General features: G+C 45.7%; 1 protein-coding gene across 7 annotated transcripts in view; it reads right to left on the reverse strand.

Moving 5' to 3' along the window:
- Nucleotides 1-17912, reverse strand: part of dmxl1 (Dmx like 1) — a 185849-nt gene that overhangs the window by 29959 nt on the left and 137978 nt on the right. For all 7 annotated transcript variants that reach the window (XM_078214619.1, XM_078214618.1, XM_078214617.1 and 4 more), the window contains 2 exons: nt 14433-14634; nt 13537-13654 (listed from right to left, as the gene is read on the reverse strand). In XM_078214619.1, coding sequence (XP_078070745.1) covers nt 13537-13654; nt 14433-14634 — 320 coding nt within the window. The remainder of the gene's footprint in view (nt 1-13536; nt 13655-14432; nt 14635-17912) is intronic.

Here is a 17912-nt window from a genome sequence, read left to right on the forward strand (position 1 = left end):
TTTCAGACCTGTTCTGAGGAGCCCCCATACGCACTCTGCCTGCAAAAATATCAGCGATTCCGAATCGCGCTGCAGAAACCTGTGGGCGGGGCTTAATGCTTAATGAAATCCTGCAACTCTGACCGGCGCCTCCAACTGCGCATGCTCAGAAAAAAAAATGATAACATGCGGCTCCCAGGCCGGATAATGCCACCCCCTGGCCCCCACAGACATTGCCCCACCAGCCGCCCCCAACATTACTGACCCCCTCATCCTCCACCCCCTCCGCCACCCAGACTGATCGCAGGCCCCTGCCCCCTCCCTGATCTCAGGCAGAGTGGCAGCGGACACCCCCCACCCCCAACCAATCTCAAATGGAGAGCCATCGGTCCCATCTTCCATGCCCCCCCCCCCCCCCCCAACCAATCTCAAGCAGAGAGCTGTCGGACGCTTGGCACTTACCTCCTAACTGGAGTGCCTGAATCGGACTTTGTGGAGCATGTCTGTTTCATGCCGATTCTGGATGGGCGAACGTGTTGGTAAAGGGGGAAGTGCCAGTAAGGTTGGGCATGCAACCCATCAAGTCAATTTAAATGCATGCAAATGCATTTAAATGGCCATTGCTCCTATTTCGGGCGTGGTCCCGATTGTGGCCATTTTCAGGCCTTGGTAAAAGGGGGAACCTGCGCGAAGGAGGGCTGGTATTGTGCTACTCACCTCACACCCGACTTTACCAAGGTTTTGCACCCGAACACGCGGGGACCTTGATGGTAAAATCGGGCCCCATGGTTTGGGGTGGCACAGTGGCATAGTGGTTAGCACTGCTGCCTCACAGCGCCAGAGACCTGGGTTCGATTCCTGGCTTGGATCACTGTCTGTGTGGAGTTTGCACATTCTCCTAGTGTCTGCGTGGGTTTCCTCCGGATGCTCCGGTTTCCTCCCACAGTCCAAAGATGTGCAGGTTAGGTGAATTGGCCATGATAAATTCTCCCTCAGTGTACCCGAACAGGCACCGGAAGGTGGCGACTAGGGGATTTTCACAGTAACTACATTGCATTGTTAATGTAAACCTACTTGTGACTAATAAATAAATAAACTTTAAATTTGAGTTTTGCAAGCATGGGCTGATTGCGTGCAGTCAGTACTTTGCCAATTGCAAACAGCCAAAGTGACCTGCTATTTGATAGAATCCATCAGTGACTGGCATGTACTGCCTACATACCTGCCATCACACCAGTACTGAAATTCATACAGCACATTACTTATCTGTATGATACGCAGGTTGTCTTTTTGAGTTTGCATCGTGGCTCACTCACAGGTGCTAAAAGCTACTCACATACAGGGCCTTGTCTTTTGCAGACAGAGGAGCATGTCCATGCCTTTTTCAACTAAAACAAAAAGCTCGAGGGGCAGCCATTCTTTGGTTCATTGCCCTTGGCTATGCCTTGACTATTCCATGTTGACCTGTCTTGGCTTGAATTTAAACAAAAGCTTGGCAGTTAACTGTTCTCTGATGTTTTCTACATGGCAATGCCTCAATCAGAGTCCATTTGCCAATCAGTCAGCACTCTCTCAATGGGCACACGGTGGCACAGCGCCAGGGACCCGAGTTCGATTCCCAGCTTGGGTCACTGTCTGTGCAGAGTCTGCACATTCTTCCCAGGGGTTTCCTCGGGTGCTCCGGTTTCCTCCCGCAGTCTGAAAGACGTGCTGTTTAGGTGCATTGGCCATGCTAAATTCTCCCTCAGTGTACCCGAACAGGCGCCAGAGTGTGACGACTAGGGGATTTTCACAGTAACTTAATTGCAGTGTTAATGTAAGCCTACTTGTGACATTGATAAATAAACTTAAAACTTAAACTTAACTCTACTCATGCACTATAAATTATTGTTCCCTTTACAACTGGTATGCTTGTGATTCTGTCCTGATGAGTGCAAGACAAAAAGCTTTGGCAACATGTCTCCTTTTTCAGCAAAACTCAACAAACATTCTTATTGCTCTATAATCTTCAAAACATATATTAACAATATTTCAATTGAGCATTACCAAGCAAGCAGTATAAAATCCAGGGGCTACAAGACAATGCTATTTACACAAGAACATAAAAATTGCAACAGGAAACAACTATGCAGCTCATCATGTCAGCTCTGCCACGCAACATAATCATGGCTGATCTTGAGCTTCAACTCCACTTTCCCTGCCAGCTCAACACAGACCTAGATTCCCTGAGGGGCCAAATATTTCTCTACCTCAGCCTCAAATATATTCACTGTTGTTGCATCCACAGTGCTCCGAGTAGAGAATTCCAAAGATTCACAATCATCTAATGTTTTCCCTCGGCTCAATCCTGAATGATCAACCCTCTTTTCTGGAACTATGGCCCCTTATTCTGGATTCAAAGTCAGGAGAAACAACAACTCAGTATCCACCCTACAAAGCCCCTTCATAATATTGAATGTTTCAGTGAGATCACCTTTCATTCTTCTGAACTCCTGAGAATATAGACTCAATTTACTCAGCAATTATTAGAACTACAAAAGCTCATTTCTTGATCAGAAATAAAGGACATGGCAAACTATGAGAAATAATGTACATGATGAGAGGTGACATACCACCTACGAGAATGGACAGGCACAGGGTAATTATGGTTCAAAATAGATAGATGAAGCGGTATATTTGGGAAAGGGAACAGGTAATATAAAGTTGCCCTAATTGCTAAATTTCTCAGTGGATTTGAAGGACAGAGATTCAAGGGACAATATAAATTTCTGAAAAGTGAAAATCATTGATTTTGTATACAGTGGTACTGAATACAACAAGAACTGATGATCAATAATACTTTAGACAGACTACAGTCGGAATATTGTGCAATTTTGCAGACTCAGTGATAGAAAAGTTTATAAAAATGATTCATGGGATGTGGTAATCGCTGGTGAGCATTTATTGCCCATTCCTAATTGCCCTTGAAAAGGTGGTCGTAATCTATCTTCTTTAACTGTTGCAGTCCATATGGTGTAAGAATACCCATACTGCTGTTGGAAATGAAGTTTCAGGATTTTGACTGAGTTAGTGAAGCAATGATGATATAGCTCCAAGTCAGGATGGTGTGGGGCTTAGAGGGGAACTTGCAGGTTGATGTTGGTGTGCCCTTTGAGGTAGTAGAGTTTGTAGGTTTGGAAGGTGCTGTTAAAGGTACCTTGGTGAGTTGCTGCAGTGCATCAATAATGGTACAGATTGGTGTCACTGCGCGTCCATGGTGGAAGAAGCGAATGCTTAAGGTGGTGGATGATGGTGGTAATTGGCCAAGTTGGATATCTCCTGCATTTTGTGGACAGAGTAACAGTTTCAACAACACCAGGTTAAAGTCCAACAGGTTTATTTGGTACCAAATACCATTAGCTTTCGGAGTGCTGCTCCTTCGTCAGATGGAGTGGAAATCCGCTCTCAAACAGGGCACAGAGACACAAAATCAAGTTACAGAATACTGATTAGAATGCAAATCTCTACAGCCAACCAGTTCTTAAAGATACAGACAATGTGAGTGGAGGAGGGAGCATTAAGCACAGGTTAAAGAGATGCGTATGGTCTCCAGACAGGACAGCCAGCAAGTTCAGGAGGCAAGCTGTGGGGGTTACTGATAGTGTGACATAAAGCCAACATCTTGGTTTAGGCCGTCCTCATGTGTGCGGAACTTGGCCATCAGTTTCTGCTCAGCGACTCTGCGCTGTCGTGTGTCGTGAAGGCCGCCTTGGAGAACGCTTACCCGAAGATCAGAGGCCGAATGCCCGTGACTGCTGAAGTGCTCCCCCACAGGAAGAGAACAGTCTTGCCTGGTGATTGTCGAGCGGTGTTCATTCATCCGTTGTTGTAGTGTCTGCATGGTTTCCCCAATGTACCATGCCTCGGGACATCCTTTCCTGCAGCCTATCAGGTGGACAACATTGGCCGAGTTGCAAGAGTAGGTACCGTGTACCTGGTAGATGGTGTTCTCACATGAGATGATGGCATCCGTGTTGATGATCCGGCACGTCTTGCTGAGGTTGTTGTGGCAGGGTTGTGTGGTGTCGTGGTCACTGTTCTCCTGAAGGCTGGGTAGTTTGCTGCGGACAATGGTCTGTTTGAGGTTGTGCGTTTGTTTGAAGGCAAGAAGTGGGGGTGTGGGGATGGCCTTGGCGAGATGTTCGTCTTCATCAATGACATGTTGAAGGCTCCGGAGGAGATGCTGTAGCTTCTCTGCTCCGGGGAAGTACTGGACGACGAAGGGTACTCTGTCCACCGTGTTCCGTGTTTGTCTTCTGAGGAGGTCGGTGCGGTTTTTTGCTGTGGCGCGTTGGAACTGTCAATCGATGATTCGAGCGCCATATCCTGTTCTTATGAGGATATCGTTCAGCGTCTGGAGGTGTCTGTTGCGATCCTCCTCATCTGAGCAGATCCTGTGTATATGGAGGGCTTGTCCGTAGGGGATGGCTTCTTTAACGTGTTTCGGGTGGAAGATGGAGAAGTGGAGCATTGTGAGGTTATCCGTGGGCTTGCGGTACAGTGAGGTGCCCTTCCTTAATGAAGATGCGTGTGTCCAAGAATGTAACCGATTCCGGAGAGTAGTCCATGGTGAGTCTGATGGTGGGATGGAACTTGTTGATGTCATCATATAGTTGTTTCAGTGATTGTTCACCATGAGTCCAAAGGAAGAAAATGTCATAGATGTATCTAGTGTATAGCATCGGTTGATGGTCCTGTGCGGTGAAGAAGTCTTGTTCGAACCTGTGCATGAAGATGTTGGCATATTGAGGTGCGGATTTGGTCCCCATGGCTGTTCCGTGTGTCTGTGGGCCGTGTTCCTGTGTCTGTGTGTCCTGTATTCCGTGTGTCTGTGTTCCGTGGGCCTTCACGACACACGACAGCACAGAGTCGCTGAGCAGAAACTGATAGCCAAGTTCCGCACACATGAGGACGGCCTAAACCGAGATGTTGACTTTATGTCACACTATTAGTAACCCCCACAGCTTGCCCCCTGGACTTGCTGGCTGTCCTGTCTGGAGACAATACACATCTCTTTAACCTGGGCTTAATGCTCCCTCCTCCACTCACATTGTCTGTATCTTTAAGAACTGGTTGGCTGTAGAGATTTGCATTCTAATCAGTATTCTGTAACTTGATTTTGTGTCTTTGTGCACTGTTTGAGAGCAGATTTCCACTCCATCTGACGAAGGAGCAGCACTCCGAAAGCTAATGGTATTTGGTACCAAATAAACCTGTTGGACTTTAATCTGGTGTTGTTGAAACTGTTACTGTGTTTACCCCAGTCCAATGCCGGCATCTCCACATCATTTTGTGGACAGGACAAACCTAGATAATTTTTCACATTGTCAGGTAAATGCCAGCGTTACAGCTGTACTGATTCAGCTTGACTAAGGTCAAGGTTAGTTCTGCACAACAAGTCTATAATACTACAATACAATAATCATGAGGGACTTCAATATGCAGGTTGACTGGGAAAATCAGGTAGGGAGTGGATCCCAAGAAAAGGAATTTGTGGAATGTCTAAAAGATGGTTCTTTGGAGCAGCTTTTGACAGAGCCGACTAGGGAACAGGCAATTCTGGATTTGATGATGTGTAATGAGGCTGACTTGATTAGGGAACTTAAGGTGAAGGAACCCTTAGGGAGCAGAATATGATAGAATTTACCCTGCAGTTTGAGAGGGAGAAGCTGGAATCAGATGTAGCGGTGTTACAATTAAATAAAGGTAACTACAAAGACATGAGGGAGGAGTTGCCAGAGTTGATTGGAAAGGGAGCCTAGCGGGGAAGACTGTGGAACAGCAATGGCAGGAATTTTTGGGGGTCACATAGAAACATAGAAAAACTACAGCACAAAACAGGCCCTTCGGCCCTACAAGTTGTGCCGAACATATCCCTACCTTCTAGGCCTACCTATATCCCTCCATCCTATTAAGTCCCATGTACTCATCCAGGAGTCTCTTAAAAGACCCTATTGAGTTCGCCTCCACCACCACTGACGGCAGCCGATTCCACTCGCCCACCACCCTCTGTGTGAAAAACTTCCCCCTAATATCTCCCCTGTACCTACCCCCCAGCACCTTAAACCTGTGTCCTCTCGTAGCAGACATTTCCACCCTGGGAAAAAGCCTCTGAGAGTCCACCCGATCTATGCCTCTCAACATCTTATACACCTCTATTAGGTCTCCTCTCATCCTTCGTCTCTCCAAGGAGAAAAGACCGAGCTCCCTCAGCCTATCCTCATAAGGCATGCCACTCAATCCAGGCAACATCCTTGTAAATCTCCTCTGCACCCTACCCTTTCAATCTTTTCCACATCCTTCCTATAGTGAGGCGACCAGAACTGAACACAGTACTCCAAGTGGGGTCTGACGAGGGTCTTATATAGCTGCATCATTATCCCCGGACTCCTAAACTCAATCCCTCGATTGATAAAGGCAGCACACCATACGCCTTCTTAACCACCTCCTCCACCTGCGGGGCCGATTTTAGAGTCCTATGGACCCGGACCCCAAGGTCCTTCTGATCCTCTACAGTACTAAGAGTCTTTCCCTTTATCTTGTCGTCCTTCATATTCGACCTACCAAAATGGACCACGACGCATTTATCTGGGTTGAAGTCCATCTGCCACTTGTCCGCCCAGTCTTGCATCCTATCTATGTCCCTCTGTAACTTCTGACATCCCTCCTGACTATCCACAACCCCACCAACCTTCGTGTCGTCGGCAAACTTACCAACCCATCCCTCCGCTTCCTCATCCAGGTCATTTATGAAAATGACAAACAGCAAGGGTCCCAGAACAGATCCCTGGGGCACACCACTGGTGACCGACCTCCATTTAGAAAAAGACCCATCTATACTCACTCTCTGCCTCCTTTGGGCAAGTCAGTTCTGGATCCACCGGGCAGCAGCCCCTTGGATTCCATGCCCTCTCACTTTTTCTAGAAGCCTTGCATGGGGGACGTTATCGAACGCCTTGCTAAAATCCATATAAACCACATCTACCGCCTTCCCTTCGTCAATGTGTTTAGTCACATTTTCGAAGAACTCCACCAGGCTCGTAAGGCACGATCTGCCCTTGACAAAGCCATGCTGTGTATTCTTGAGCATACTAAACCTCTCTAAATGCTCATATATCCTGTCCCTCAGGATCTTCTCCATCAGTTTACCAACCACTGAGGTTAGACTCACCGGTCGGTAATTGCCTGGGCTATCCCTATTCCCCTTCTTGAAAATATTTCAAGTTATTCGGGAAGCACAACAGAAATTCATCCCAAGGAGGAGGAAACATGTTAAGGGAGGACAAGGCATCCATGGCTCATGAGGGAAGTCAAGGACAGCAGAAAAGCAAAAGAAAAAGCATACAAAGTGGCGAGGATGAGTGGGAAGCCAGAGGATTGGGAAGCCTTTAAAAGCGAGCAGAGGACAACTAAAAAAGCAATATGGGGGGAGAAGGCAAAATATGAGTGCAAGCTAGCTAGTAATATGAAAGATAGGAAGAGTTTTTTTTCAAGATATAAAAGGTAAGAGAGAGGCAAAAATAGCCAATGGACCACTGGAAAATGAGGCTGGAGAAGTAATAATAGAAAACAAAGAAATGGCAGAGGACCTGAATAGTTACTTTGCATCAATCTTCACGGTGGAAGACACCAGTGGGATGCCAGAGCTCCCGGAGAATCAGGGGGCACAGGTGAGTGTAGTGGCCATCACTAAGGAGAAGGTTCTGGGGAAACTGAAAGGTCTGAAGGTGGATAAATCACCTGGACTGGATTGACTACACCCCAGGGTTCTAAAAGAGATAGCTGAGGAAATTGTGGAGGCATTGGTGGCGATCTTTCAGGAATCACTGGAGGCAGGGAGGGTACCAGAGGACTGGAAAGTAACTAGTAAAACACCGCTGTTTAAGAAGAGAGGGTGGCAGCAGACAGGACAATACAGGCTTGTTAGCCTGACTACGGTCATTGGCAAGATTTGAGAGTCCATTATTAAAGATGAGTTCGCGGAGTACTTGGAAGTGCAAGATAAAATAGGACTGAGTCAGCACGGCTTCATCAAGGGGAGGTCATGTCTGACAAATCTGTTAGAGTTCTTTGAGGAGGTAACAAGGAAGTTAGTTAAAGGAGAACCAGTGGACGTAATTTATTTAGATTTCCAAAAGGCCTTTGGCAAGGTGTCGCATAGGAGATTGTTAAATAAGTTAAGAGCCCATGGTATTAAGGGTAAGATCCTGGCATGGATAGACGATTGGCTGACTGGCAGAAGGCAGAGAATGGGGATAAAGGGGTCTTTTTCAGGATGGCAGCCGGTGATCAGTGGTGTGTCTCAGGGGTCGGTGCTGGGACCACAACTTTCCACAATATACATTAAAAATTTGGAAGAAGGAACTGAAGGCACTGTTGCTAAGTTTGCAGATGATACAAAGATATGTAGAGGGATAGGTAGTATTGAGGAAGCAGGGGGGCTGCAGAAGGACTTGGACAAGCTAGGAGAGTGGGCAAAGAAGTGGCAGATGGAATACAATGTGGACAAGTGTGAAGTTATGCACTTTGAAAGGAGAAATGGAGGAATAGACTATTTTCTAAATGGGGAAATGCTTCAGAAATCAGAAACACAAAGGGACTTGGGAGTCCTTGTTCAAGATTCTCTTAAGGTTAACGTGCAGGTTCAGTCAGCAAATAGGAAGGCAAATGCAATGTTAGCATTCATGTCAAGAAGGCTTGAACACAAGAGCAGGGATGTACTTCTGAGGCTGTACAAGGCTCTGGTCAGACTCCGTTTGTAGTATTGTGAGCAGTTTTGGGCCCTGTATCTAAGGAAGGATGTGCTGGCTTTGGAAAGGGTCCAGAGGAGGTTCACAAGAATGATCTCTGGATTGAAGAGCTTGTCGTATGAGGAACGGTTGAGGACTCTGGATCTGTACTGGTTGGAGTTTAGAAGGATAAGGGAGGGGATCTTATTGAAACTTAGAGGATACTGAGAGGCCTGGATTAGAGTAGACATGGAGAGGCTGTTTCCACCAGTAGGAAAAACTAGAACCAACCCTCAGGCTAAAGGGACAATCCTTTAAAACAGAGATGAAAAGGAATTTCTTCAGTCAGAGAGTGGTGAATTTGTGGAACTTTTTGCCGCAGAAGGCTGTGGAGGCCAGGTGATTGAATGTCTTTAAGGCAGAGATAGATAGGTTCTTGATTAATAAGGGGGTCAGGGGTTATGGGGAAAAGGCAAGAGAATGGGGATGAGAAAAATATCAGCCATGATTGAATGGCGGAGCAGTCTCGATGGGCCAAATGGTCTAATTCTGCTCCTATGTCTTATGGTCTTACTACTGTTAGGATGTTGTCATGGTCCACTGCCTTTGCAGTAACCTGTGCTTTCGGACATTTCTTGATATCATGTAAAGATGAATTATATCATGGTCACAGAGGTGTCGCTTTTGATTTTCTGTTTCAACACTATGGTAGTTGTAGAAATCTGATTAGAGTGTTTCAAACAGGGAATGACAAGAATGATGGACATGGATTTAGCAATTGAAAACACTTACAAGGACTTTGGGGAGGAAAGAGAGATTGGTGATCGGGCAGCAATTCAAGAACAAAGGGGTTGGGTGGATTTGTTGAGGGGTTTTGAAGTGATAAAGACAGTACTTGAGGAGACATGACTACATCAGCTAGCATAGAAAGAGGGTTGGCTATAATCAGAAGATGGATGAGCTTGGTGAGGAAACGAGGCGAGACAGAGAATCAGAGAAACACATCTTCTTGTGGTTAAGGCAGAGGAAAGCCGAGAGGCATTTGTCTTGGTGAAACAAGAGAATAACTAAGGTAGGTGAATGGATGGTTAGTGATAAACAAATCCACAAGCTCTGCATTATTGATGGAGGTGAAGTTTTTAAAAAATTCATTTGTGGGGCATGGGCGTTGTTGGCTGGCCAGCATTTATTGCTCATTCTTAGTTGCCCTTGTTCAGAGGGGCAATTGAAAGTCAACCACATTGCTGTGGCTCTGGAGTCACATGTAGGTCAGACCAGGTAGGGACAGCAGACTTCCTTCCCTGAAGGACATTAGTAAACCAGATGGATTTGTCCGACAATTAACAATGGTTTCATGATCATCATGTGGAGATGCCGGCATTGGACTGGGGTAAACACAGTAAGAAGTTTAACAACACCAGGTTAAAGTCCAACAGGTTTATTTGGTAGCAAAAGCCACAGCCCTGTTTGTGAACAGAATTCCCACTCACCTGAAGAAGCAGCTTAAGGCTCCAAAAGCTTGTGGCTTTTGCTACCAAATAAACCTGTTGGACTTTAACCTGGTGTTGTTAAACTTCTTACTTCATGATCATCAGCAGATTCTTAATTGCAGGTTGTATTGAATTCAAATTCCACGAACTGCCGTGACGGGATTTGAACCCGGGTCCCCAGAACATTAGCTGAGTTGCTGGATAAATAATCTAGCAATAGTACCACTAGGCCACCACCTCCCCAAGTTAGAAGTGGATGGGGCAAGTTTCAAGGAGATGGCTGATAATGAGGAACAGGAATCCAGTCGGAAACAGGTAGGAAATGAGAGTGGTCAGCGAGATAAGAGATTGCCTGATTGAAACCACAGGAGCAGAAGAGTGATGGCAACATTCAGTAATGGCTATGAACATGGGTAGGAATGTTTATATGAAGACAGAAGTTTAGGAAGGCAGAGGACAAGAGGATAAGAGCTATATAGAGATTAAAATTACTGAAGAATTGAAATCACTTCAGCAGAAGGATAAAAATGAAGGATCGCTCATTGAAAACACAAGGCGAGGCTTGTGAAGGTAGTGGAGTGGGCATCACAGATTGTAAAAAAGAGCTGGGAGGGATGGAATAAGGTAAGTTGAGCCAGAAAAGCAAGGGGAAAGAACCAAGGTTCAGTGCCATACAACCATTGAAAAACTATGGACAGAGTAGATGGTGCAAAGTACAAGAAAGGGAGTTGGAAGGTTTTAGTAACAGGCAAGGTGAGCCAAGTTTCAACCAAAACACAAGGCCAAATATAATGATCCATGATATGGTCGTGGATGGAAAGATCTTTGTTGCAGTGTGACTCGACATTCGGGAGGAAATTCTGATGTGCTGGAGCAATTTAGTGATTGACCTGCTGGCAGAGTCCAAAGTGGTGGGTACGGTGAGCAGAATGGGAAGATTGGCTCCAGCAGTGGTGGGAATGTCAGCCAGGAGGATGGGGACAGTTTTTTCTTCAAGATTCATTCATGGACATAGATGCTACTGGCAAAACCAGCATGCGTTGACCTGCCTTGTTTGCCCTTGAGAAGGTGATTGTGAGCTTCTGTCTTGAACTGCTGCAGTTTTTGCGTGATTACAGTTTTTCATAATGGTTCTAATACAACCCAGTGGTTTGCAAGGCCATTTCAGAGGGCAGGTAAAAGCTAACCACATTGCTGAAGATCTGGAAACACCTACGGGACAGACTAGATAAGAATAGCAGATGTTGTTTCCTAAAAGATATGTTACAGCAATTTGGTTTTTACAGGAATTAAGTAAATTTATGGCCACAATGACATACTAGCTTTATATTCCAGAATTATTTATTTAAGGTACAGAATGTTTTCTGGATGGAGGACTTCTTTGTACGTCAAGAATGGTGACTGAGCCCTTAAGGAGAAAGCTGCCAGACTGGCCTTACAACAAGCAGTGAAAGAACTAACACATGGGAAAACCTGATCAAACTTTGTAACACACTAATCTGTCACAGGTGCAGCTATCCTTGACAGTATTGGTAGTGGCGATGGAATACTCCCTACTTGTCTTGCTGAGTGCAGCTCCAACAACACTCAAAAAGTTCAGTACCATCTTGGACCCCATCCACCCTTGTAAACATTTATACCCTGACATCATTCTGTCTCAAGTACTGTCCCTATCCCTTCCAGAGTTATCAACTCTGCCTCAACAATTCTACCACCAGGGCACCATGCACCAACTACATGAGGCACTGCAGCAACTCACTAAGGTTTCTTTGGCGGCAATTTCCAAATCAGTGACCTCCAACACCTAGAAGGACAAGGGCACAGTCACACGTGGGAACTTCACCACCTCCATACTGCCTTCTGAGCCACGCAGCATCTTCATTCGCTGTTCCTTTCGGCACTCTCTACCTAACAGAATAGTGGGTGCACTTACATTGCACTTCAGTCTTTAGAAAGGCAGTTTACTACCACCTTCTCAAGGGAAATTAAAACCGGCCTTGCCAGTGACGACCATGTCATACAAACGAGAAACTATTTAAATTAACTGAACCTAAATTTCCCAACTGAAATATAAATATATAGCCATGTCTCTGGATTACTAATCCAATAACAAAACCACTAAACTATTGTACCTGCTGCGTCATTCCAGAGGGGTGGTGGTAGATTAGGGTTGCAATTGCAGAAACAGAAACAAAATATAAGTAAACAGGTTTGGGTCTGGTGCAGCAGCTTAAATGAGTAAATGGATAGACAAATACTTTCTTCGCTTGCTTTGTGATGGCACTACCTCAGTTAGCTTTACAGCTGGTTAAGTGATGTAGAGCGACACCAACAGCACGTGTTTGATTCCCATACTGACTGAGGTTATTCATGAAGGCCTCACTGTTTCAACCTTGCCCCTTGCCTGAGGTGTGGTGATCCTCAGGTTAAATCACCACTAGTCAGCGCTCCCCTCAAACGGGATAGCAGCCCATGGTCATTTGGGGCTATGGCAATTTTACTTATTTGGAGAGTCTGTTAGCTCAGTTCGCTGGATGGCTGGTGCATGATGCAGAGTGACACCTACAGCGCAGGTTCAATTCCCGTACTGGCTGAGGTTATTCATGAAGGCCTCGCCTTCACAACCTTGCCCATTGCCTGAGGTGTGGTGATCCTCAGGTTAAATCACCGCCAGTTAGTTCTCACCCTGAGGGAGGCAGCCTATGGTCATCTGGGGCTATGGCGACTTTACTTACCCTAGAATATATAACAGGAGAATTTTACATGCAATGCATGCAACATTCCCAGGATCAGTGAAAAGGTTGCATCAAAAGTACTTTAAATTTTCTGCTTTCTCAGTCATGCATTTTGAATTTATTTCAACTGTTTCTCAATACTAGTTGGCTGGAATTCTCTGACCTCGCCCGTGGCTGTGATTCACCTGTCCCGCATCTGTGAATAGAGATTTGGCTGAGCGCCTAATTCTCTGTTCTCGCTGGTAGTGGTGGTGGGATGTGCAACATCGTAGAATTCCGGCTGTGATCTTTAATTTGTAGAACTCATAATAAACTTTACTAAAAGGTCAATTAATTCCAAACAAAACTCCAGCCTTCTTAAATAGATAACTCTGACTCATCATCAAATTCCTTGTACGAGCTAAATGCTTAAGTAGAAAATATGCAACCTAATTTTAAATTAACTGTCGTCAACCATTGATAACATATTGGGTTTACATGGAAAGAAAAACATGAATAGTAACAATAAGTAGGTGGCAAAGATGAAATAAGTTTAAATATTTTATTTATTCCGGTTCTACTGACCTCATTTTGACATCTCTTCTTTGTGAAAATATTTCTAATGAAGATCTCTTGTACTTCTTCCTGTTTGACGAGATATTGCCAAAGTCTCTTTACAGGAAGTGCAGTATGGTGTTTTGACCTAGGGAAAAAGTAATTTCAATGGTGCAGTAATTGCCTTTTTAGCAGATGTTGCCCACCACACCCCTCCTCCCGACTGTATCACTGAAAATAAAAAAATAGGCACATCCTTTACTAAAAGTTCCCAAGTGATCAGTTTGTCCCTTAATTATCTGGAACTAAGTAAACAACATAGAACAAATAACAGTACAGCACAGGAAACAGGCCCTTCGGCCCTCCAAGCCTGTGCCGCTCCTTGGTCCAACTAGACCAATCGTTTGTATCCCTCCATTCTCAGGCTGCTCATGTGACTATCCAGGTAAGTCTTAAAAGATGTCAGCGTGTCTGCCTCCACCACCCTACTTGGCAGCGCATTCCAGGCCCTCACCACCCTCTGTGTAAAAAACATCCCTCTAATATCCGAGTTATACTTCGTCCCTCTTACCTTGAGCCCATGACCCCTCATGATCGTCACTTCTGATCTGGGAAAAAGCTTCCCACCATTCACCCTATCTATCCCCTTCATAATCTTGTACACCTCTATTAGATCTCCCCTCATTCTCCGTCTTTCCAGAGAGAACAACCCCAGTTTACCCAATCTCTCCTCATAGCTAAGACCCTCCATACCAGGCAGCATATCTGGAACTAAGTAAACAACATGACTTTCTTTACTGAACAAAATCATTCAGATCTAGAAAGCAGCTCTGGATAGATAATTTTTCACTTTGACTTTGTGGATTATAATTTTTCAAGGTATGTCTACCATGGAATAATTAAAGTTGTTTGCTTATTCCTCTTACTTGAATGGTGTATTGGTGGGTTCCAGCAATGCTTTATGGACAAGAATAGCAGGACCTGAAGACATTGTGCTTTCACTGGAATGCATTGAGATGAAGTCCGAAGGAGGGCCACCAAATAATTCAAGGCGCCGAAGCAATACTTGTTCCCAGCGTTGAAGAGTTTTTAAAATTGCGTGGCAGGATGGGGAACAAACAGGGAGTTCTGCAAGGGAGCAATAAAGATGCCAAAACATTGGTGAAATAACAAAATTCATTTGCATTGTAAAGCTTGAGAATTTGGAAAATGGCAAAAGGTTATTAAAGCTAATAAACTGAAAGATAAATGCATACATTTCTCATCTAATCAAAATCTTATGTTCCTTTCCTCTAGAAAGTATATGAAGATAAAAAGGTTTGAACATTTTTTGTGACAAGGAATCATGCAATTATGACATTTTCCATGATCTGCAGTGAATACATCACAAAGCAGGTGGAATTATTACACTTGTGGCAGATAGAAACATTATTTTTCTTGTTGTTTATCTTCTATTATCATCAAGACTGAACCAATACATTGGTATAAAATCACCAAGTGACTTCAACATTTCAAGATTTAATACAGTTAGTGTTTACATGGACAAAGCCCATGCTATCAACATACACTACTAGCTGCCTTACTCGAGTAGGCACATGCAAAATCAAGAACTACAGCAGTACTTTGCAAACTATTTTTCAATGTGATCCCATTTTAACTCACTAACACTTGGTTTAGGGCAATTAGGAATAGGCAACAAATTCTGGTCTTTCATGGGATGTAAGCATTACTAGAAAGAATATATTACAACGTTCTTGAGAATTAACATGACCTCACATGCCAGGAAAAACAAAACAGCAACCAAAGAGGAAGTTCCTTGGAACATTTATTGCCTGGAAATGCCAGTGAACGAGTCAAAATACAGTACTATACACATGCAGCACTGTGCATTCCTAGCTGAAATAGTTGGCAAGATAAAATAAATGAAAGTAACAGAAAAATTGAGTAAATTCAAACTAGATAACACTAGATCACCCAAGCAATCTGACCAGTTTAACTTTGTCACACTCAACAGCATTCCTGAAGCTTAGCTCAATCTTTGCTTGCTCTCTCCCTCTGCCGTTCCCCAGTCTGTAATAATTAATAATAATTTTTATTAATGACTTAGAGGAGGGGGCTGAAGGGTGGATCAGTAAATTTGCTGATGACACCAAGATTGGTGGAGTAGTGGATGAGGTGGAGGGCTGTTGTAGGCTGCAAAGAGACATAGATAGGATGCAAAGCTGGGCTGAAAAATGGCAAATGGAGTTTAACCCTGATAAATGTGAGGTGATTCATTTTGGTAGGACTAATTTAAATGTGGATTACAGGGTCAAAGGTAGGGTTCTGAAGACTGTGGAGGAACAGAGAGATCTTGGGGTCCATATCCACAGATCTCTAAAGGTTGCCACTCAAGTGGATAGAGCTGTGAAGAAGGCATATAGTGTGTTAGCTTTTATTAACAGGGGGTTGGAGTTTAAGAGCCGTGGGGTTATGCTGCAACTGTACAGGACCTTGGTGAGACCACATTTGGAATATTGCGTGCAGTTCTGGTCACCTCACTATAAGAAGGATGTGGAAGCGCTGGAAAGAGTGCAGAGGAGATTTACCAGGATGCTGCCTGGTTTGGAGTGTCGGTCTTATGAGGAAAGGTTGAGGGAGCTGGGGCTGTTCTCTCTGGAGCGGAGGAGATTGAGGGGAGACTTAATAGAGGTTTATAAAATGATGAAGGGGATAGATCGCGTGAACGTTCAAAGACTATTTCCTCGGGTGGATGGAGCTATTACAAGGGGGCATAACTATAGGGTTCATGGTGGGAGATATAGGAAGGATATCAGAGGTAGGTTCTTCACGCAGAGAGTGGTTGGGGTGTGGAATGGACTGCCTGCAGTGATAGTGGAGTCAGACACTTTAGGAACATTTAAGCGGTTATTGGATAGGCACATGGAGCACACCAGGATGGTAGGGAGTGGGATAGCTTGATCTTGGTTTCAGATGAAGGTCGGCACAACATCGTGGGCCGAAGGGCCTGTTCTGTGCTGTAATGTTCTATGTTCTATGTTCTCTCCCTCTGCCGTTCCCCAGTGTGTGTCTCTCTCTCTCCCTCTGCCGTTCCCCAGTGTGTGTCTCTCTCTCCCTCTGCCGTTCCCCAGTGTGTGTCTCTCTCTCTCCCTCTGCCGTTCCCCAGTGTGTGTCTCTCTCTCCCTCTGCCGTTCCCCAGTGTGTGTCTCTCTCTCCCTCTGCCGTTCCCCAGTGTGTGTCTCTCTCTCCCTCTGCCGTTCCCCAGTGTGTGTCTCTCTCTCCCACTGCCGTTCCCCAGTGTGTGTCTCTCTCTCCCTCTGCCGTTCCCCAGTGTGTGTCTCTCTCTCTCCCTCTGCCGTTCCCCAGTGTGTGTCTCTCTCTCCCTCTGCCGTTCCCCAGTGTGTGTCTTTCTCACTCCTTCCCTCCCCAGTGTGTGTCTCTCTCACTCCTTCCCTCCCCAGTGTGTGTCTCTCTCACTCCTTCCCTCCCCAGTGTGTGTCTCTCTCACTCCTTCCCTCCCCAATGTGTGTCTCTCTCACTCCTTCCCTCCCCAGTGTGTCTCTCTCTCACTCCTTCCCTCCCCAGTGTATGTCTCTCTCTCACTCCTTCCCTCCCCAGTGTATGTCTCTCTCTCACTCCTTCCCTCCCCTCCCCAGTGTGTGTCTCTCTCTCTCACTCCTTCCCTCCCCAGTGTGTGTCTCTCTCTCTCACTCCTTCCCTCCCCAGTGTGTGTCTCTCTCTCTCACTCCTTCCCTTCCCAGTGTGTGTCTCTCTCTCTCTCTCTCACTCCTTCCCTCCCCAGTGTGTGTCTCTCTCTCTCTCTCACTCCTTCCCTCCCCAGTGTGTCTCTCTCTCTCACTCCTTCCCTCCCCAGTGTGTCTCTCTCTCTCACTCCTTCCCTCCCCAGTGTGTCTCTCTCTCTCTCTCTCACTCCTTCCCTCCCCAGTGTGTGTCTCTCTCTCTCACTCCTTCCCTCCCCAGTGTGTGTCTCTCTCTCACTCCTTCCCTCCCCAGTGTGTGTCTCTCTCTCACTCCTTCCCTCCCCAGTGTGTGTCTCTCTCTCACTCCTTCCCTCCCCAGTGTGTGTCTCTCTCTCACTCCTTCCCTCCCCAGTGTGTGTCTCTCTCTCACTCCTTCCCTCCCCAGTGTGTGTCTCTCTCTCACTCCTTCCCTCCCCAGTGTGTGTCTCTCTCTCACTCCTTCCCTCCCCAGTGTGTGTCTCTCTCTCACTCCTTCCCTCCCCAGTGTGTGTCTCTCTCTCACTCCTTCCCTCCCCAGTGTGTGTCTCTCTCTCACTCCTTCCCTCCCCAGTGTGTGTCTCTCTCTCACTCCTTCCCTCCCCAGTGTCTCTCTCTCTCTCCTTCCCTCCCCAAAGTCTCTCTCTCTCTCTCCTACCCTCCCCATGG

This window comes from Mustelus asterias, chromosome 6, assembly GCF_964213995.1.
Source record: "Mustelus asterias chromosome 6, sMusAst1.hap1.1, whole genome shotgun sequence".
NCBI lineage: Eukaryota > Metazoa > Chordata > Chondrichthyes > Carcharhiniformes > Triakidae > Mustelus > Mustelus asterias.